Source organism: Triplophysa dalaica, chromosome 4 (assembly GCF_015846415.1).
Source record: "Triplophysa dalaica isolate WHDGS20190420 chromosome 4, ASM1584641v1, whole genome shotgun sequence".
NCBI lineage: Eukaryota > Metazoa > Chordata > Actinopteri > Cypriniformes > Nemacheilidae > Triplophysa > Triplophysa dalaica.
The window spans coordinates 4,751,490-4,775,607 of NC_079545.1; the positions used below are offsets into that span (position 1 = coordinate 4,751,490).

Sequence of the window (24,118 nt, forward strand, 5' to 3'; positions counted from 1 at the left end):
AATATTCACATCAAATATTGTTTTTTGTCAAGGATTTGCGTGACAAAAACTATTGTATTTGAATAAATGCAATCTTGGCTCATAAGAAACAGTGTTCACACAGATTACAACTGCTGACAGATGAAGATCACAAGGTTTTTATATTCATCAGCAATATTCAAGGCTTAGCGTTTTTTTTTTTACAGTTTATTGTATTTATCCTTGTTGATAAGCGTTTTTTTCAAGGACAGGGAAGGGGGTTCATCCTCCAGTCCTTGCCAGCTTAAGAAAGTGTTTCTTGAATGAAAACGTTTCTAAAGAGGTGCTCTAGGTGCAGACAGTAATGTATGGTGTGCTTGTGTATATCAGATTCAGGTGGTCTTAATCTATTTAATCTGCTCTGATCGATGGTCTCACAGATAGAACTGCTGGATTCTTACAGGATTCTTCTATACACAGTTTTGCTAAATGTAAACTACGCTGGTCCAGAAACGCATGGTGTTTTTTTACCACACTTTACAAATGTTACAACAAAATACTGAAGAAATAAATGATTAAGTCATTAAAAAACAATATACTCAAATGTTTCTAGACAACTGTTGTTCACAACGTTTTGTCAATAGGAGCTTTAGCTGCTTCTCAAAACAGACTGTGCTAACCTCTTCTTCAGACTGGTTGTTATGGTGACTTAGTTTTGTATTTTAAGGTCCCTCACCATGGGAACAAAAGAATGTGATTACCAAATTGTGAGAGACACTTGTCTTTTTTGACTCTTTTGTATATGATGTCTGAAGAAGGTTCCAGTCCAGAATTATGAGCATTGTAACATGTTTTTCTCATGTGATTTTCCGTTTGCCATCTAACCATGCATCATGCTTTCCATATGTTGAAATCAAAAGCGAGGCAGATGTTTGAAGAAAAACGGAAGGACAGACAGGCTACAATGGTTTGGATTAAAACGATTTATGATCTTTTATGTGAAAATATAAACTGGGGTGACCAAACGTGCCATTTTTCCCCAGACACGTCCCGGACAGGATGTCAAGTGCCTCCTCCTGCGGTCGCATTTTTCGACCGCAAACGTCATAGAGGTTTTCGCATTTCAGTTAAAAAAAAGCATTATAAAATTAATATTTATTTCTTACCTTATAATATAACTGATGCTTTTCTGAAATAAAACCTGAACTATTAAACCTTGATGATGTATGCGGTGGGCAAATGCGACCTCCGGAGGACGCACCCAAAATCCAGGTTTGGATATGTCGGTGAAAATTGGCACGTACGGTAACACTAATATGAGCAGAGGATTAGTATCTGTTCTGTGTACTACAGATGCTACAGACTGTAATGTTAATGAAGGTGAAAGCAATGTGCTTTGCTCCTGATCATTTATCAACATACCCAGACATCTTTTTAGTCAATAGACTCATTAGAATTCCCTGTGGATTGGATCTATCACTATTGTTTTCTACTTCCCATGCTCATTAAACAGTCATCTAAGGTAAAATCAATGCTCTGAGCAAGTACGCTTGTATGTGTTGAGTTTGTAGTTCAGGTAGGTATACACTTGAGAGTAAAGTGTATTAAAATATCAAATACCTTATTTTTTTATATTTTATTTTGTTTTATCTCATTGAAAACACTGTTGCGTGATATTCTAGCCAGTGTTGACATAACACTGAAATAATAAAGCATAATAATGCAAGTTTTATCAATTAAATGTTGTGCATGAAACGATCTGTGTATTATGGTCTCCCACAGGCTTGGCTTGATATCTGGGCTTATTAAAACGTAGCCTATAGGCCATATTTTAAGTCTACAAAAGTATTAGAATAAAGTATGTGACACACCCAAAGTATATTTTTATTAACGAGAAGGTTAATAGCTTTCAGGATATATATATATAATTTTAATACGCATGTAGGCTTTTCTTCATTCTAGCTTTGGGTGTGTCACATAGTACATATATTTAATCTTCAAAATTCTGAAATATTTATAAGATATAAATGTTAAATCTGCCGTGTTAAGATTGTCTTTTTAGCAGCTTCTGGAAACAAACCTTTTTCTGTCCTGCACACAAAATGATAATTTTGCTTAGTTGCTATAATTAGCCCCTTAAATATTTCATAACCCCAATGTGTGGCAGCGCGCCTCGCCATCAGAATTTGCTGGCTTCAGATTTATATCCTGTCACATTCCTAATGACAAATCTCCTCATTCCCTCTTATTTAATTCTACCATAAATGGCTTTGATGCGAAGCAGTGGCTCGGCATTAGCACTCAGCTCACTGCACGGTGCATCACATTTTCTGTTATTAAGTCAATTTTCATCCACTCTTAGAAAAAGCCACTTGAACCACAGACAAGGGCAAGTGGTGAAGAGAAGCAAATGTATTAGGTCATGTGAGGTTGATTCATGAAATAATGGCAAAATATGGTCAGCAGTTTAAAGATGCAATGTCAAAAGAACCATTTCCCAGTAAACATTTCCTTTCTGCATCTTCCCTGTTAGTCAAAACAGAATTCATGCTGTAATGTATTTAGGTAGCGCTGTGTGATACAGATAGGCCTGATGTGAAGCTAACGGTCGCAGCGCCCGTTTCTTATGTAAATTGCTTCATTTGCAACTGTTGTTTCGTCATGCTAACTCCAGCCACAGTTTATTCGCTAGCCTCTGAATCACAGCCACTGACAGGCTTGTTAGCATACCAGTGGATCAAAATGTTTCTAGCGTGCCGCAGAGTCCCTGATATGCTTATAAATTCCTATTAAGCCTGGTTTAGGTGAATTAATGAACTCTTTATTTGACTTACTTGATGTATGCTTTGATTCATGACAGGGAGTTTGATTTCATTGTACAGTATCGCAACAGAAAAGTATGTCTTGTTTGTCTTGTTTTACTCAGTAATATATATATATCTATTTATATATATATATATATGGGTCAATGACGTGACATGTATTTTTTGTGTCCAAATTCATTATTTTCCTAAAAAGAATTTGAATAAATACATGTCATATATCAAATGGATCTACAATATGTCCTTTATAAGAAACCCTTTTCATTTTATTGAAATTCAATATATTTTTTGAGTTTTGGTGTTTGAAAGATCAAAAATGTCAGGTGGTGCGACCGTCCGAACATACAAACAGCGAACAAAACTGAGAAATAAATGTTAATTTTCTCAATAAAATTCTTAATAAAATATTTTGGCATGATTTTATGTTAAATTTCTTATATATGAGGGGAAAAATACTCAGTGCTAAATACATTAAATGTATATTATTTTAAATTAATATATGGTCGCACCACCTGACATTTTCTTATTTGTCATTGACCCATATACTATCAGTTTCTCTATAAATTAGAGGTCATTAGTTTCCCTGTTAGTATATTGTTTTTGTTCTTAAATGCTTGAAGTGTAACTACATTATGGTTGATTTACAAGCAAATGACAAAAATGCCAGTGCTTATAAAACAACCGTATTTTAGGGTCAATTTAGAGTCTTATTATCTTACATTTCTTTTGATCTTTCCACTGAAAACAAGGTTTAACCCAAAGCTGCAACTCACTTTTCTGGTTAAAATAAACAAAAATATGTTATGTGGCACCAAAGACATGCATGGTAGGTTGATTGGCATCTCTGGAAAAAATTGTCCGTAGGGTGTGAGTGCGTGAGTGAATGAGTGAGTGTGTGTGCCCTGCGATGGGTTGGCACTCCATCCAGGGTGTATCCTGCCTCGATGCCTGATGACTCCTGAGATAGGCGCAGGCTCCCCGTGACCCGAGGACGTTCGGATAAGCGGTAGAAAATGGAATGGAATGGAATGTTATGTGGCAAGTCACTTAAAATCGATATTACAACAGTAAGCTTATAATGATCTATAACTTGAGCTGTCAGGTAATATTTTGCACAAAATATTAGTTTGATATTGTCATTTGACATTCAGCTCACATAAAGATAAATATTTATCATGTTTCAAACAGATATGGCAATAACGACGGTTTTGTCGGATGCACGTGTTTGTTGATCGGTCTGGCTATTGGCTAATATTTTTTTTTATAATAATTTATATTTATTGTACAATCATTTTTTATTATGAAAAATTTGTTGAATTTGATTGCTGGTTTATTTTATTATATAAACAATTTGTTAAATGGGCTGTTAGCCAAGTAACAGTTCTTCTTCTGGTAACTTAAAATAATACTCGCTACTTTTTACTTCTTATTTTTTTCAAAAATAACCTATAGGGACTATTTTTGTGGATTTGTACCGTTAGTTAAGTTTGGGCCCCAAAAGCGCACATGCACGGTAACGTTTGTCTATGTTGTTGTCTTGAAACCGTCAATTGAGGGAATTACAGCTTTTACTTATAGGACACTATAGGACACATTAATCATAAAATCATGGATTGATGAAAACAAGATTTTTTTGCAAATGGCTTGTTGCTTTCTCCATGACGACCACATGGCGGTTTCCCCTTTAGATTGCATTGTTCCTATCTTTCATCACCTGTCACATCTTGTGTTTCACCGTCTTCCTCTTTTCAATTTCCCCTCCGCTCATTTCCTTTGGGTGCAGTGGAATGCAGTAATTCAAATGGAACGATTGCGCTCCTCTAGTGTCTCTTTATATAGATGTATATGAGGAACGGCTCATTAATTAACGCGCTACTCTCTTCAATTTGTTCTGTAATTCAAAATGGGAAACAATACACTATGCCATAAGCACTTTCCAACTTTAACGGACTCAGAAATAAACACAAGCGTCAAGATCACAATTATTATTCCTCTCGGATACGCACACTTTCATAGTGTGTGTGTCTACTTGTGTGAGGGGAGGGGAGTTCGTATATTAATGCTTATCGTTTTCCATTTTATTTCTAAGATAATGCCTCACGGATTACGTCCCGAAGCAATTGCCCCGCCAGGCCGATTAGTTCAAAGGGAATAAGCACGCTTACGGCGACATCCTTATTCTCTCCGGCTTCTTTAAAAACGTGTGTAGGATTACGCACACCAAATGACAGCGATGATGAGTTATATTGAACATCAAAACTTTGACATCACAGGAGATGTATTGCAGTTTCCATTAGCTCGCATAAGGCGAGAGCACAAAAGCTGCCCATAGGATCTGATGGAGCCACATTCATATTGACCAACATATGTGTATCCTGTTACTGAGCTCCACGGCAGCAGGCACCTCACTACACCCAGAGGTCTATTAGCAGGTGGGAGGGGGGAAGACTTTTGGTGTCATGTTGTTATCCATTATGTGCCTTTTGGTTGACATTGTGCAGAGGCTGTGCAATGATGGGCGTGATGGATTTGGTGACCTCACATGCGGCGTATTCCCTGGAGCACTGAGCATAATCCAATGAAGCTACTGGAACCACATATACATTAGACCACCTGCATCTGGAGAAGCAGTTGAGAGGAGTTCTCTGCCATTTAATGTGTTCATAATGGATTGGCTTTCATAGGCAGTATCTCATCCGGTTTAAGAGGTATTCATATCCGTTTCCTTAGGCCACAGCCACGCCAAAGGTGTTCAGAACTCTTGAGTGTGAGTGAAACGCAATCTCAGGCCTTTTATAATCAGAGCCTGTACATCGTAGGAGTACAATGATAAACGTCAAAGATGTAATGGAGCGGAGGCGGCCTGCCTTGAAAGAAAAGTTAATACCATTATCTCCCTTTGTGGTGAAGAAAGTGCCGCTCGGTCAGATGCGTTCAAACTGGGGAACGTATTTATTAGAAATGTTGTAAATTATATTTTCCTGCCTGTCTGCAGAAATGCTCATGTGGAGAGATTATTTGCACACAGCGTGGCTATGTACGGCACAGTATTGTGGCTGAGACGGACAAAATAAAATACCGTTCGGATTTTAGAGAAGTGGCCTGGAGGGTAAGGCGTGTGTGTTTGTGATTTTTTTATCCAAATTTTGACCGTTTTTATGCACGTAACAGGGTAGTAAATGTAGCCTACAGTTAGCTATAATTCACTCTGGGCTATTTTTTTTATTTATTTAAATTTAAGATTTTTTAGTCTACAAAAAATGTCATTGAATGACACATAACTAAAGGCAATTTTTTCAACCCTGTTCCTTGCATTCAAACAGGATTTGTATTTTAACTCACCATTTCATTTTAGGTAATTTGTTATAATTTAAATCGAATTTTTTATTAAATAAATTGCTAGTCAACAGAAAAAAACGGTGAATGGCAGATAAGTTAATGATACATATTCAACCCTGTTACTTGCATACAGTACAAGCATTAAAATCTTTATTTTATTTTTTTGAAAGTTATTAAGTTATTGCTTGTATTACTTTTTCTTACGATACTTTGAGTTTGGAAGGTAGTGTTCATATGTGTGTGCGCAGACATTATCTACCAGTAAACTTCTATATCATCTACCTTCATTTACTAAAAACACATCACTCCAAGACACTCGAAAGTATTATCAAAATAAAAAAGTCTTTATTAACACATTGCTTTAAATAAAAACACATCGCCAAGTGTTACGGCTAAAAAGCCTTCATCAGGGTGTCAATCGGATTCACTTTTGATGAACTAAGCAATCCTGTATTCACAGAGCACCGATTTATGGACTATATACCCCAGTAGCATTCTTTGCATTTTGTGATGTATACCTTTATATACTCTTTATGTAAATAGCCATTGTGGTAAAACATTCTGTGCACAGAGAATCGACCCGGCACATCTCAAATTTTTCTCAGACTCCTGCATGCAAAAAACTCTCCTCACGATTAACATGTAACCCACCACCATCCCCCCAATTTCATTCCGATTTATCTCGGAGGGGCCATCGGATGAGGGGAGGACGAGAGCTAATTCGTCAATGATCTTCCCACTAATCCCCCACTCGGTGCCTGAAGGCCCTCAAGTTATGCGTCCCTCCCCCAAACCCACCCCCCTCACAAACACACTCTCTCCCTCACACATTCAGAGTCTGCCTCAACACGTCCAACGGGAGAAGATGAATGTAATAGAGTAGTTTGTAGTCTGCCACGCTGGTGTCCTGGGAGGAGTGCTTTTGCACTGCCTGTGAATGAGAGCTAAAGAGTTTATTACAGTTTGGGGTGAGGTGTGGCGAGACGGGGCGGCGTCCGGGCTTTGTCTCAGGCTGGAAGGAGGGAACGGGATCTTCCAGGAGGAGTCGCGTTCAAACAGGAACTGTTGAGAATAGATGGACTCGCTCCGATCATGCTGTAGGGCAGGAGGAGCCTTTGGAGCTTCCCAACAGGTTTGAGAGAGCAGTCTCTCTTAGATCTCAGAGCAGTTCTGGATTACCGCTGAGAAGATACTGCTGAAAGTTTGTGACTCGGGTTTCAAAGCGTGAACTTAACCTGGCTTTGTGTGTCCCGTAAAGTGAAATACTGAGCTTAAATGCACACTGTTGGTGGAATATGGGACATTTGCTGGTTCGAGGGGATTTGCCATGGATTTTCAGTTCACTGTGCATAGTCATTACGATAAGTATGCTTTATTTTTCTCTATATTGCGAGTGCTGATTGTATTGTGGAAGGAATTGCATATAAATGCATTGCTTGCAGGGCAATGACATATGAGAAAGTGTGAATAATTTTCTCGCAAAAACAGCATTTTGCTGTACTGTGCAATTTGTTTGTGTCCTGGAGTATTATAAGATTGTCTCTTTTTATAACTGTACCAGATGAGCTTTTCATTTATTGCTTTCAAAGACTTGTACTAGTATTTTTATGTTGCTCTGCATTTTCCATTTCTACATGGGGTAGATGCTTTTAACGAGAGAGATGCATTCAAACATCTTTTGGGGGGATTTAAAACAGAGACTTAAGCCATGCGAGCAACAAGTCATATTTGGTTTGGAATTTTAGGATGACTGTCAAAGTATCTCTATGTCTCTCCGTGCTGGCGGATTATAATCGGCGTATTGAAGTTTCTGAGCAATCGATTGGGCATGTAGTCTCGGGTAGTTAATCTTAGGACCCCAAGAGATAGAGATCAATGATGCCTTCTGTGTATGATATGTTATTGGACAAATCTCTGTTCCTTACTCAATATCCTGCCTCACTCCAATCAGCCGAATGGCGAGAATGTGTGTTAATGTGGCCCACCACTGTCCTCTTGTTGAACTGATACGTTTGCAACATGTCACTAATTTGAAATGAGATGATTCAGTGTCACACTGGACTGTTCAGTTGGATACCTCTTGCATGCCATTAATCAACATATATTGTCGAAGCCAATGGAGCTTCATGAAACCAAGAACAAGCAGTCATTTGAAAGAGCATTGTTCATTTTTCTCTGCCACCAGCAGATACAACAAAGACTCTTGAGTTCTTTTTATGTAACGAATTTGCTTTGATCAAGCGCACACTTTATTACTCGTAGTGGTTGTCTATCCAGACCACTTTGCTGTGAAATAACTTGTGGGAGTTCCATGACCAAAGCTATTCTTTTTTAAGAAGACGAGAAACCCATAAACTCTACTGTTTTTTTATCCAGGTGTTTTGTAATATCTTTAACCGTAAGCGTGTTTAACTGATTTCTTTGTTGTTTCTGTCTTTGCAGTTGCTGGTAAAGTTTCCCCTACCAGTTCTGATACCCTATTCAGGGTCCCTGTCCCCAGTGCCACCTCGAGCCCACCGGAAATTTACCTCCCTGCCAACTTCAAGCTCTCCAACACACAGCTGGCCTTCTTTTTACAGGAGAACCGAGTTCCGACACGCCCACGCGGTCACCCTCTTCAGCGGTCTGAGAGCTTTGTGGTATTTCAGACGAAGGAGCTACCTGCTATTAACATCTCCCTCGGTCCCTTCACCCAAGACCAGGCGGTGTCCAAGGACTTACTGCAGCCATCCAGTCCATTGGAAATTCCCGGAAGGCTGACGGTCAATTGGAAAGTCCGAGCCTTCATTGTACAGTCTAGGGTTTTTGCGAGCAACCCTTTGGTTCAGGTTCTGTTCTACATCGCGGGGCGAGATTGGGATGACTTTAATATTCAGGACAAGCTTCCATGTGTGAGGTTGCATGCTTTCAGAGATGTTCGGGAGATCAAGACATCCTGCAGGCTTCAGGGGAATCTGGCACAGTGTTTGGCCCAACTGGAGCTCCCTTCAATGTGGTTTAATGTTAACGTAGCACCTTTGGGTCGCCACAAGTCCTCCGGTACCGATGGGCTTGAGTTGAGCGGAGAAACCCTTCAGGTGGAGCTGTACTATACGCTTCATGATCCAGACAGCAACGATGATTGTGTGGAGACTTACTCCCGTCGAGATGGGGCATCAAGAGGGGAGGGCTCGTCCCAACAACCGCTTCTCCGTATTGGGAGCATCAGTTTATATCAGCCAAGCCAGGAACAACTGGTGGTGGACAAACAGCTGGACAAGAACCTCTTTCTGAGGTTGCCGGAGAGTCCGTTGAAGCCTGGAGAGACCCTTAACATTTTCCTGTTCTTGGTCCCAAATTCAACAGTGGAGCAGTTTACACTCAAGTAAGTGCTTTTTTATTATTTTTGAGGTTTAGGTGTTAAGACGTCGTGTGACTTTGAGGCTAATTCATACAAAATATTTTACAAAATATGTTTGCATATAGAAAATCACTAGATGGACATGTTGATAAATCTCTTGTGGCATGGCAGAGTTTAGGAGACTGCGGGATGGATTCCGCTTTTCGAAGTACAAACACAATGGATAATAATTGACATCTGTTCAAATTAAATTTCTCATGAGCTCGACCCAGTTCTCCACGAATTAGAGCCAAGGGGGTATAAGGCATGCCTTTTCTCATTTGGCCTTTGTGTTTTCATTTTATTTCTCGTCGTCAACAGAACAAGGGACTTCGGGTTCGTTTGTAGTAAAATTATTATTTAAATCCTTAAAGGCGGAGGAAAATTAGCTTTTTCTCCCCAGATGAGAGAAATAGGAGGGGAGGTAGGATATTAGCTGCTCTTTGAGGCGTATCGAAGAAGTACTTTATAAACAGAGTCAGTCTAATTGTAATGGAAACTCTCAGACTTCAATTTAGAAATTCGCCATGAATTAATTAGGCTTCGATAACTCATTAACCCAAACGGGAGCAGGCTGGGCGGTGGTGTAACCTAGCAGAGATAACTCATGTGTTATCTGATGTTTGGTCTTTGTGTATGTGTGTGGAGCAGTTTGCAGTGGTGATTGACAGTCGCTATAGCGACTACCATGAACAGTATGTGCGTGTTTATCATTATTATTATGCTATTAGTTTTACAAAATGGAAAGTGTAAGATAAAAGGTACAGCAATGTAAAATGTTAAATTTAGTTGTACAAAAATCCATTATATTAATACAACATTTAATACACTATTTTTATTGATCCTTTTAAAGTGTATGCAATATATTATCAATATATTGCCTTAACACTGCTGATTTACAATAATAAATACATGAACAGTAAGTACAGTAAAGAGTTATTAATTCTGGTTGAGGATTTAACATTTTATTAAAGAAATATGACTTGTCAGTTGGTTGACATATCAACCCAGAGGTAAACTTCTTGTTCAGAGGTTGCTGTATCATAAGTCTCGAAGTTCTCAGTTATTTATCATCAAATAATCAATTTACTGATTGAAGAACTGAATTTAAGGATAAATGTTCAGTTTGTGAGATCTGCGTCTGTTCTGGGTCTTTTCTCTGGAGAAATATGAGATCCAGGAGACTTAAAGAGGGGGGGAGGAGTGTTTCATGACAGAATTGTCATTTTTGGGTGGAATTTCCCTTTAAGCAACCGTCTCCTTTTGCTCTCTGTCTAATCTCATTGATTCCAAGAAGAAAAACTGAGATATTAAAGAAATCTCATGTGTTATTTTCTTTCTTATAGGGATATCATATGTCATTCAGCCTTTTAAGACAAACCTGCTCAAATGACCAAAAGAGCAGATGTCGGTATGTGACGTTACAACAAAGCACATTGCTGTCTGTCACTACAATGATGACCCATTTTCTAACATCAATCCCTTTTAATGGCATCTGTAGAGAATTATCTGTAGTTCAGAAGTTCTCTTCATATAGGAGCATTTCTAGAAAAGAGACCATCAACCTGATTAATATTGCGCAGAACCTCATTTCTCCTCCATGACATCAGATTTCATATTTTTGCCAATCTAATACCAATGAAAGTTCATTTGTGGTCGTTTTTTGGTTTGCCTATCTGTGATATTAAACTCCAAACAGTAAATCTCTCAGACCTCATACTATTATGCACTCGTATTGAAGATTTTTTTCGGCCCAATATGGTGGCATTAATTCTCCAAGGCAAGGCTGAAGAGCAATAAAAGCATAGGCGAGAAGAGAGGAGATGAGAACGTCTGAAGTTGAGACCCCTGAGCCAGTCAACTCAACGGGAGGTGAATTAAACTGTGCTGTGAGCCAAAAGTTGAGAGATACCAACAAAAAAGGCTATTAAAGATGTAATAAAGAAAGTCTTTAAATATGAATTAAGCTCAGCTGAAGTTTCCCCCACTTCACATTCCTTCCCACCATCAAGCGCTGCTCATTTAATTCTCCTTTTTTAAAGCATCCCATTATTTCCGTCAGTTATTTCTAGAGGTCACGTTATATGGATTAATCCTGAAACATGTTTTATTGTGTTAGCCAAACATTAGTCACTATAGACCTGTATTAGTGTATTTATGATTTAAAACAGGACAGCGTGATGTAACCTAAATGTGAAAATGGCAAAGTTTTGATCTTCCTGTGAGTTTCTATAGAGCTCTTGAGACGAGACATGTTTGTTGCAAGCATCTTATTAGTATTTCAACATCTTTTAAATAGAATTGTCAACTTTATAATGGTAACAATCGGCTTTCAGAAAACAGCTGTTGTGAGAAAAATATTTCAGTGGCACAATTCAGTCATTTTTCTGCCTGGGAGGTAACAAAACAAGTCTAAATAAACTGTCTTCAAGTTTGTTGTTGTCGACCAACAACAGAGCACTGTTTAAAAAAGAATATTCTTTTAATTATGTTAAAAATATTTCGTCAGATTAAAATTGTTGTCGGAATATGGTTATATGGTGGTGCAGAAAGAAAAACTTTATTCATTATTTTACATATTCATTCATATGCACTATTCTTTATACTTAGGCTTAAAGGTTATTTCTAGATTATGTTTTTATTTATAATTGATTCGTTCAATTTTGACCAGTGGTGAGTTACTGTAACTTAAAAAAAGTTGAAATTGGTTAACTAAAAAAGTTCAAAAATGTGAATATTTTCATTTCAACTTTATTAAAAACATTCTATAAACTATTACAAACGTTTGAGCAGTCACAATTTCTTTAGAAACCAAATGATCACTATTTGTATTGCCTGTGCATTGCATTTTTTGTGAACTATGCTTCTTTGCCAATAAAAACGAATAACATATATCACATACAGATATCATTTACAAACAATGCATGTGTTTACAACACTTAAAATACATATAGGGTGTAGGCCTGCACAAACAAACAAATTTACACGTATACATATACATAGAAGTACACACTTGCATGTGTGTTAATAGATACTTAGCTTTACAATCCTGGTAGTATGCAGTGAATAAAACAATATTTTCTTCCTATCTTACTGATATCTCCCCCTCCAGCTCTATGAATAGTTTGTTATGAGTTTCTGTCTATTCTTTAAATACTTGAGAAAGAATAAGAATGTTAGCATTCGTGTATAGAGGTGACAGTATCACATCCACGGTCTATGGCAAGACATGAGCGCATTACTTTTAAGGTGCATGAGCATATTATTCAGAAGACAGAATACTGCAAATCCAAAGCTTTCTATGACTTATGTTTTTTAGCAGAGGGCGAAGGTTATGAAATCACATATATTCCAATTACCCGGGGGAGGTTCTATCCTCCGGAGCCACTGTAATACAGCGCCTGAAGGTCGCGTGGCGCCGACCCGTGTCCTATAGCACATTGTGTGCAGTGAGCCCTATTCAGCCCATGTTCCTTATAGGATGTGTCAGCGCGGCCGCTGCGTCTGATTGGGTGACTCATTGGTGTGTCACCTCAACGCTGCTCTGCTCTGCTTGTCAACCACATCGGACCACGTCACACTCGCTCGCATCAGCAATACCCACGATGTCCCATTCCCAACTCCATTGACATTGCTGCTGACTGCCACATGCCCTCAGATCATAAGTTTTCTTTACTTTTGTCAGAAATTTCATTAATCTTACCACCTGTATTATTGTGCCTACAACACACAAACATATCTAGCATTGAAGCTTTTCACGGGCTCCCTTTCTTGTATATTGCAATTCTGGGTAACTGTCAGATATTATTATATATATGATTAAATAAAAAGCAGCATTTCTTATAAAGGGCAATTCTTTCAATAAAATGCTAGTAGTTATTGGTAAACATCTGTTACCCAGTGGAAGCCTAGATACAATATATATTTGAAAAGCATGAAATTTGATATAATAACATACCTACATTACAGGTCCCCCTGACCCTGTAAATACAATAAAACTACATAGACCAAAGGCAAATAAAGATGAAATGATTGAAAAATATCTTTTCATATTTTTAGACGATTTGAAAGGAAGCAAAGGTATTGCACTTTTAAAAAGGTGGCTGTAACATTTAGGAACTGCTAATCGACTGTTTGAAATGTGGCTTGACATTTATTATACCCAAAAGAGAAAGGTCTCTTGTTCTCCCCCGTGCCTCTTATCCTTCAGAAGATAAATTGAAGCAGTAAAACCGAGAGATCTCAGTCAAACGCAGTCATCTCATCCCTTCGTTTTGCATACTTGAGTAAATGCTGAGTGTCCTGTCTCTTACATCCCAACCAACTTACACAAGGTCATGGACATGTGTACTTAACCATCCTTTATACCATACCAAGGTCTTTTGATTTATACCACATAAAAAATGTAGATTGATTTTGAGATTTGTGCATATAAGGCTTTAAATTCAACACGTTAATCTGTGATTTATAATACGCTAAAAATGAACAGATTAGTGCTATGAATGACAATTTGTGACCCCCATACCGGTTACAATGAATTAAGCGACAATGTGTGTTTTTTTTCCACGTGAATGTTCTACGATTTGTCTTCATTTGCTACAGGTCTTCATTTACGTTTCTCTAAGCATCTAATTGCTACGCGTCATTAAATGTGATTTATTTCATTAATAAACCAGCATATCATGCAAATAATTACATTAAAATTGATTGACATCCCCAATCTTTACGTTTGTCATACTAATACAGAGAAATGAAACGAGGGCTCAAATGCAACTTGTATAAAATAGCACCAGTGCTGTCACCTGAGGATGCTACTTCATTTTGTTTTCAACAGCAGTACTGGCAAAACACGCCCGTTTACTTGCCAGTTCCTTTTGCTCATAAAACACAGCCGTCTGTGCCGCCAAGAATTATATCATTACAGCAAATTGGTCATGCAACACCATTCTGTCAAAGTCAATCGAAATCTTATTGCAGCACATTTACGACATTTTCTCCTGGTTGGTTAGGCCCGACCAAGATATGCGCCTTACATCTTTCACATCACTAATAGCATGTGTCACCAATATCAGAAACACATTTTTGAATTGACCTTATGGCTTTATTTTGGAGACACATCTGCTGTTTCGATATAACTGCACTTCAGTTTGTTTGTGTGATATTTATTGTAACTGCACAAACACGATAAGTAATGCCATTTTCTCTAAGATTTCTCTTCATTAGTTTTAATGACAAAACTAGGCTAAAGAGATGTGTCGATTCTTTGATTTATCAAAATAATAATTGTAATTGCAAGCAGTGGTGCAGTACATAAGACCAGGACCAAGAAACAATTACAACAAACATCAAATTGTTTTTACTCAACTGTGTAATTTTGTTGACATTAGCATTAAGGTGTTCAATGTTGTGTACATACATTTGCTCCGGTATTGATTTATGATGCAGAACGAAATGAAAATCTGGTGATGTGGGTGTGGTTTTGCTGTCTTTGTCGAACATGGTAGGAGTTTAAAAAAGACGCAATAATTGTTTATTTTGTTTGATGCTACACATCACATTTAAATACAAATTGGTTGAGCCGGCCATGGCAAGGCAAAGCATTACAGAAATGATTCACTCCTATGGTAAATCTGACTGTGATCCTACAAAATAAATTCTACAAGTGTGTCTTACTTTCTCTTCTGTCAATCATGAGGACAATAATAGTACACTTACTCAAAGATTCATTTCCTTACATTCTTTATGCGGGTCAATTAAAAGTGTCTCAGTAACTTTTTTATCTCTTAGGTGAAACATTCTAACATTGTGCTATGTGTATAGGCCTTGGGTTGTATGCAGAATGCTGATAATGTACACAATAAAACCACAAATTGGAAACATTGGGGCTAGCTGACACAGTTTTTACTCAAGTAAACATTCTGTCTTAATTAAAACATACCATAAAGTATTGGCTACATGAAAGCATATCCACTATTGAACACAAAAAAAGAAGATTTTGTACATTGCATATGTGTAGTTTGCAATATAAATGTGTCCAATGCTGTGACGGCAAAAACATAAGAAAAATACTGTGAAGATAAATCTCTGTATGCTATGTTTTATTTTAAATCGAAATATTAATAATATAAAGTAACATTATTAATAGTTCGTTTTCTTCATTTTTGCTATGTCAAAGACACATTTACAGTATATGTGTCAACTACCCAGAATGGGGTTGTTCAAACATGTCAGGTACAAGTTGTCACAATGAAATAGACCATTAAAGGGATACCTCACCCAAAAATGAAAATTCTGTCATCATTTACTCACCTTCGAGTTTTTTCCAAATCTGAATATATATCTTTGTTCTGTTGAACACAGAATGCTTTTACAGTTTTTTTCAAAAGTGCTCCAGAACTGTTTGTTGTCCTACATTCTTCAAAATATCTTCTTTTGTGTTCAACTGAACAAAAATGATAAAGTCATTTTCCCTATGGGAGTCAGTAAGGGGGCTTTGGTTATAAGCATTCTTCCAAATATCTTTCTATGTGGTTTTCAGAACAAAGGAATTTATACAACTTGAAGCTGAGTAAATGATGAAAGAATTTTCATTTTTTCATGCCTTTATGTGCCATACATTTTGGCAAAATTTAAAGTCAATCAACTTATGAAAATGTTAAGACATTGTTCAAAATATAAAAAATTTTGTCTACATTTATACCACACAGTGAAAATTGCCCCAATAAAAAATGTGACCGCATGCTTTGTTCTGACATTTTAAGAGAAACTCTTGTACTGAAGAAATATTTTAACCTTTGGTTGAAATACCTTCATTATATTGTTACCTATTTGGAGAAAAAAGAACGACCGTTTGCCTTCAAAATCTGTGAGCACATAGATACTTGATTTCTTCAATAGAAGATTAAAAAGTGTCTGCTTTTGACTTTTCGATTCAATTCTGAGGATCTCATATATATTGCAACCAGTCTGACACAGCAGTTTCAAGTATTTTAAAACTAGACTGCTTTAAATTTATGCTATATTTATTTAGTTTTAGTATGTTTGAGATATACATTTCAAGTTTGATTACATGTGAAATGTTTTACAAAATAACCAACCTTACATGCCCTTTTGTGTTGCATGGAGGAAAAAACAGGTTTGGAATATATGAGAATGAGTACATTTTTATTTTTGTGTGATCTATCCTCTTAAGTTAGATTTTCTAAGGGCATTTTTCTCAGGTCTGACAGAGAACAGTCAAGAGAACAATTTAATGGAACACAAAAATACTACGGTGAAGTGATCTAAAGACCCGTCTAAATGAGTGGTTTACCAAAGCCGGTGTGTCATTTTTGTTTCAGGCTATTCACATTTTAAGATCCGTCCAACATGTAGAAGTGAGTCTCCTTGGCTTCCAGCATGGATGGGAGAATATTTTCCCCTCCCACTCCTTGGATTTGCTCAACATCATCTGCTATTACCACAGAGGGATTCTGAGCACAATAGGCAGTTTCAGCCCTCTTTTTGTGCCAGCTTTTTTATCGACTGGTTTCTTTGGCTCCCTCAAGCTATTTCATTTTCATGTTTTTGATGTTGCATTTTTGTAGGGATCGATGAAATCTCAAAAGAAGCCTTCTAACTGCCCCTCCAAGCTCTCATGCTTTGGCCAGTCTTTACAACAACGCTTTTTTCAATACGTCCAAGGGGATCCAATTTTTTGGGTGCCTTTACAAAATGCTTCTACACGTTTTGGTCACCACCGGCATTTTACGGTTACAATAATAACAACGTGCAACCAATGGAAATAATGCATACTCGGTTTTGTGGCCCTGTTGTATGGATGTAAACAGTAGGATGTGGTCAGAAAGCATTTGGCATTCGATGAAATTGATTCCGGCGTGCTTATGCAACGCTGCTATGTGCCAAGAAGGATTACCTATCGGCTGAGGCTTCAAATCATTACTCGCAAATAGATCCCAAGAATTAATAATCTCGCACAAATACTTGATTTTGAGGTCTCTACTCAGAAGATCCATGTCCGCGTGCATTTGTCTGTGTGTGTGGGAGCAGATATGCATACATTAGAAGCTAATGAGGTAGATGCACGCTAGAGTGGCATTGTAGATGCATTTTCTCACCGATTACATGCAAATGCATGTAAATAAATGTTTGGCCATGTTTGGGTTGCCAGATTGTTCAATGCTAACAGATTGGTGACATCGATTCAAGACGGCTGGATATGAGTACATGCCTCCCAATTGGTGTTTATTAGACCCTTATCAAAGACTAAAAGGTCACGCAGTATTTGTATTCCACTCTGGGGCCGACGAAAGGGCATGTTTATTAGAAAGTCTGCGGTAGGTGTTATGTTAAGAAAAGAGTACTTTTTTCCTGGTAATTACCGTGGTGTTACGCTACGCGGAGTCATCCAGCCGGTAATTGTAACACTGCGGGATATTTTTTGTCAGTGGATGCATTCATTATGACTCATTCCAGACCCACGTAGAAACTGAGCTCAGAAAACCCTGAAGACTTGGAATGCTAATCATTCATAAAATGAATTCCACCTTCGTGTTTGTTTTTTGTGTGTTATTTTGTTGCATCCAATAGTGTTCCATAGTCTGAATAGATTTCATTATTTTATTTAAATGACCATAGGTTATATTTTCTTAAGGTTGGTGCTTCAGTATCATTTTCAGAATATTTTCACTGAGAATTGTTTTGTAGTATAAGTATATTGAAGAGTCCTCAACAGGGCTCCTTTAATCCGTTTTTTTTCTGTTTGTTTCTCATTTTTCCTGTTAGAAAGTCCTTGTTGTATAACGTAGAATGACCATATTGTGGTTACACAAAATGAGAACACCCAAGGGTGTATGCGGATGAGGGAATATAGTTATGCCTACAAACACCTTGCAGGATCTGCTAGATGTTTTTGTTTAAATAATCATAATAAAATAAATAAATAAGACAGATCATAAAGACATGCATTTTAGTTTTTTATGCAGTAGTGGCTGGTGAAGCTGTTTCATATAACACAATTACACAAAGGTTCCGTGTGTTGTGTCCTTAGGCCAAACTTTAGTCCCTTGTTTGTCTTGGACATTCTCTCTAATGTTTTGATAAAAAAAAAAACTGGGTACTGCAAGTTCTCCAGCACAGTAGCTTTGTGATTTTTTCACACGTTTTGTCTGCAAAAAGTTGTGCCCGGGGTCATCGCAGGACCTCACAGCCTTGGTTTTATATACATCAAATTAAAAATGGCGTGAACCCTGACTAAAGTTCATAAGAACACAGAATGTTGTAACCCAGCTACAGTTGACTGTCCTTTCAAAATCACTTCAGAAAATGGAGAAGATCTGGTTCTTATTGGTGTAGTCCTATTAAAGGGACGGCTCACCCAAAATGAAAATTCTTTCATCATTTTCTCACTCTCATGTCCTGTATGACAATCTTCTGCAAAACACATAAGATGCTATTTTGAAGAATGTTGGGAAAAAAACAAGACTGCCTCCCACTTTCATTATATGGACACAAAATCAATGAGACATTTCTCAAAATATATCTTTTACGTTCCACAGAGAAAAGACTTGTATACTAAGGGTTGAACGACCTCAGATTTGTTGAAGTCAAATATTATGTGATAATAGTTGATGTTGATTAGTCGATGATGTCATCTATAAATAAAATAAGAGCACGGGAATGTTTTGCAACAAGATTTGATAGGTGGGGGCAGTAAGACACTCGTGTGTGAGGGCTGCGGGAGAATGGCAGGACTCCCCCAAAATATCCTCTAAATATTTAGTATCTAAATACAGATAAACTGTTGGTCATCTATTGCACAAGAGCAGCAACAATTTAACTGAAATAAATCTAATTTAAAGCACAAGGTGGTAGCGGAGCTATGCAGTTAAACAGCAGCAGGTGGATCTCAACAGCAGCCTAACATTACTTTAGATATGAAATGTGTCTAAATACCAAACTTCCAGTGCATTTACAACAAGTCAACTGAAAATGTCATGTTCAATAGATGAAACAACAGAAAAATGTGTTGAGTATTGACTATAGCTTTAGAACAACGTCAATATATTTATTAGCAGATGCTTTATTATATATATTACGAACGCAGCCCCTCAGTGACACAGCAGCAAAATGAGAAACATTTGTATTTATTCTGTTTCTTTCATGTTTTATTAAATGGGGAACAAGTGCAAAAATACCCTATAATATTTAAAGATCCATGGAAGGTAGCGCACTGAAACGTAAGGCTTAACCTGCAAGCTTTTGAGGCGTCACTACAAATCGTGAATGTTGCGGACAAAAACAGGGCACATTGTGAATTATGCGTGCGGATGCAGGATAAGATAACATATATTATTGCCGGGAGTATGACAGAATCCGCTGAAGTGGATGGAATTGACATCCATCGCGGGCTCAGCTCTCTTTGAACAGCCTCTTCTTAAAGGTAGAGTATCAAAATTCACATGACCCGCGACTACTCGACATCTCGACATCAAGCTTAAAGCATTAATGTTGACTAGTCGACTATAGTTTGTGCAACCCGTATCATATACAGGTTTTGAACGACACAAGGGTGAATTTATTTTTCTTTGAAAACCATTTCTTTAAACATAAAGGTGATTGTACTTCACGCAGTACAATAGTATAGATGTTTGATTTGTTCGATAGTAAAATTTCCATGTCTGTGGGTGCAGGTAGTATCAATTTAAACAGTAAACGGTGAATGAGACTAAAAGGGAAGTAATTGACGTACATTACAGTAATAAACTTGACAATGACATACTGTCCTGCGGTCTGAACAACTCTACTCAACCAAGCACCTCATAACACACACACACACAATCCTCAGGGTGATTTGCCTGGGGTTATGAGATAAGGGAGCCTTGTGTGCAGCTGAGACACCCCACGACACTGGACACGACCACATGCCCCTCATACACACAGATATGGATGTACATAGACACGCACACACATACTATGGACTACTGTATATGCATATCACCTCCAAGAGGACTGAACACAACCCACAAATACACACGTTTGGTGTTGTGTTCAGTCCTCTGGGAGTTTATATACATATACAGCAGTGTGTGTTTGTGTGAAATGCTGATGTTTGTGTCTAGTCCACGGAGAGTTGATGGATGAGATCTCGAGACCCTCATGCTCACAGCTTCCCTGTAGCTTGAGCACTGAAACTGCATCTCTCCCTCCTCCTGCCTCTCATGTTACTGTACATATGCTTCACCTTTATTTCAGCTCTTATTCATCATCTTCATGATTTTTGAGAGGCACGTACGTGTCTGACACGCTTCATGCTGTGACATTAATGAATTTAGCAATTAAAGAGTGTGCAGGAAAATTTGCCATCATTGTTCTTCGGCGTCTCGCTTTGTGGGGTGCTGATAAATCTGATCACATGGATTTAAAGAGGAAACATGAGAGGAATGCATTTGTTTATTTTACTCCTGAAGCGGCATTTCAAGTATGTAAATATCATACAGGGGAATTTTCATTCTCATTTCCTGCTCCGAACATTTTTTAGGTTGTTTCTTGCTTGAATATTTCTTCTGTTATCACCAAGTACGATGTTGAAAATGTCACATGTTGTCACAATAGAATTTGCCTTACAGGTGTTATAACCTTTTAGCATAACAGTAAAAAATTAAAACAATGCTTTAAGTCAAAATGTTTTAAACCAATGTTTTGTGGAACTTATATAGAATTGAATAAACTTTATAAAAAAACACAGGACAACTTACACCTATACAAATGCAAACATCTTTTCTGTATGCATGGACTTTGGCCATTAAAAAACTAATTTTTAGATCATCAAAAAATAAGAATAAATTCTGTTAAAAACGTGACAACTTGCCCCTATATAAGTGATAATTTGAAAAAAAATGTCTGTAGGTATTAACTTTGGCCATTAAAAAAAACCCAAATCTTTGATCATCACACCACTGGTTTATACGAATGTACTGTTATTTACAGCAAGACAACCCCGTCAAATGTTTCGTGCAACGTGTATAGAATTGAATAAATTCTATAAAAAGTATGTAACAACTTGCCCCAATGCAAATGTAAACATCTTTTCTGCATGCATGAGCATCATCTATTAACAACAAACATTTTTCACTCACCACACAGGGTTATATGAATGTACAGTTATTTACAGCAAGTCAACCCCGTAAAATAAAACTAACTGAGAGTCGCTTGTAAATTTGCATGAATTTTTAACTCGTGGTGCGTTTTGCACGACACATACAGTCATCAAAGAGTCTGTGGGCGGGGACTGTCTATAACAACTGTTAAAAAGCTGTTCAGATCTAATGGTATTACAAGAAGCATTAAACTCAAAGAGGCAGCGCTTTCAAAGAGCTCTGATGCAACCTCGCATAACAGTTCTTCACCTCTACCTGTATAAAAGCAGTATCGCCTCGGCTCTGAAATCTCATAAACACTCGACCTGCGCTCAACGTTAACATTCAAGCATTCACGTCAAGGATGGCTGTGAAAAGACAAGACATGAATGTTGCCCCAGATATGGCTGTCTGCTCACTTTAATATGTTTACCTCAATAGATGAACACATGGAGCTACTGATCTCTGCCGCCTAGAGGCATGGCAGGCGCTCCTTTAAATAGATTTTTGTCAGTGCAACAGTACTCTAAATAGACAATAAAAAAATACACTTCTCGCAATACTTTGAAAGCCTGCCTGCCTGCCAAAAATGGTGAAATGCCAAGTACGCCCCCCCCAGCGGGGTCCCCCTCATCAGTGCCAGCGGATTCACCAGCGAAATCATACAGAGAAAGAAAAGCTCGTTGTGATCCCAGGTTCTTTTTATCCATAATGCTAAGCCAAATTTCCTAGGTAGGTTCTCTGCTGAATTCACTCTACATTCCGCTCCAGATATCAGAAGTTGCTCAAATGTTACAATTTTCTACAATTTTTTACATTATGCAATGCAGGCAGTCCTGAAGAATTTAATGGATGCAGGAATCTGTCAATGTGTGTCGATGTTCGATTTATCCGTAAATAATAAATTAGTATGCGCATACATATCTGTGCATGTGTCTGCGTAGTCGTTAAATGCATTCAGACTTCACGTAGGAACTGTGTGTTTAATTCTTTCTTCTACTGTTCACTGTGGGAGTGTGAATAACACAGGAAACATATTTGTACATCTCTGCAGTATGTCTCTGCCAACAAGGCCTGCCGAGAATTTATTTTCTCGGCGCTTGTTTTATTTTAGTTCTTTCTCTCTTTCTCTGCCTGGGATGATACAACAGACCTCACAGCTAGAATGAAGCCTGTGACAGCTCTAGCCGGCAAGCGTGCACGAAGCACTCACTTCTCCATGGCTGGGCGCCATGGCGAGCGAGGCCACTCCGTGAGGCTGGTTTAAATGAGAGGGAGAATCTTAGCCTGGCCTTGTTATGGGGAGCCTTCCAGCCAACTGGGCCACAGACGCCGCGGCTTTTACCAATGACCTCCGCTCCGCTTTAATGGACGCGTATGCCTCGTCCCTCACTGCGTCCTTTTCCTAAGTGGGCCATTTTCTGTTTTAAATAAAGTCATTTAAGGCCAAAGATCTTGAAAATGCTTTAGGAAGGAAATGAACGTCATTTAAATAGGACTTAAGTTACTAACTGAATGTATGTGCCATATTTAAGCTGCTATACTTTTATTTAAATGTGAATGTGCTGTGTTTTTATTATAAGCAAGAAAATCCAAAGAAGGGTTTATACTAGAGTTTCAGAAATATGCTGAAGTCATGACATTTAAACGTTATTTATTATGACTTGATTTCTGTAATTAACAAGAGTTTATGTGTAACAGGGTGGACTTTTCAGTAACAGGAAGGAACTTTGTTTCATTTAGAGATCAGGGGTGCATTTCCCAAAAGCATCGTTAGCCAACTATGGACGCAAGTTCCATCGTTCCAGCATAGATCAACGATCAATCGCAATCTAAAGGTCTTGGAACTGTGGAGTTGGAACTAAAGGTCTAGAGCTGTGGTTAGAAGCATCTTTCCTTGTTATTTTGACATCTAGACTTACATGCATCAAGCTTTTGATCAAAGTAAGCAAGCAACATGGAGTGCATTCCATATCCATCACTCGAAATATATACAAATTTTATTTGACATCTTTTAGTTTGTAAAGGAAATAGAAGCGCTGATTTTGAAAAGTGCACATGCTCATGATCCGAGCGCTCTAGGACCCTGAGGAATCTCTGGCGGAATAACGTAGGAGGACACTTATAAATGAATTAAATATCATGAAATAAAAAACAGATAACAAAAATAGCATAACAAAAGTAGTCCTTAAATACACTATATGTTATTTACAGCAAGACTTTGACATTAATTCAGTCTGAATGTATTTATTAGTAGGCTATACGTCATTACTCCTCCAGCTGTGTGGCGTCATCAACTATATTGCTGAACCAACTTGGTTCAAACAATTGATCTCCGACAGAGTTACTACATTTTCAGAAAACAGTCGTAACTACATCTTAAATTTCCCCACCGATGCATCTTACTATGGTGCTTAACCAGTGAGTTATGTTGTTGTTTCGGGAAACGCACCCCTGGTCGGATGAGATTTTTCAAGTAAGAA

General features: G+C 37.8%; 1 protein-coding gene across 2 annotated transcripts in view; it reads left to right on the plus strand.

Annotated features, from left to right (window-relative positions):
- The window catches only part of tmem132e (transmembrane protein 132E), a 230,290-nt gene that overhangs the window by 157,509 nt on the left and 48,663 nt on the right, over positions 1–24,118 (plus strand). Inside the window, exons 1-2 of one of the 2 annotated variants that reach the window (XM_056747007.1) lie at positions 7,177–7,484; positions 8,562–9,483. In XM_056747007.1, the coding sequence (XP_056602985.1) occupies positions 7,415–7,484; positions 8,562–9,483 (992 nt within the window). In that variant the 5' untranslated portion in view covers positions 7,177–7,414. Of the gene's footprint in view, positions 1–7,176; positions 7,485–8,561; positions 9,484–24,118 lie in introns of those variants that run through there. The other variant, XM_056747008.1, reaches the window with a different exon arrangement.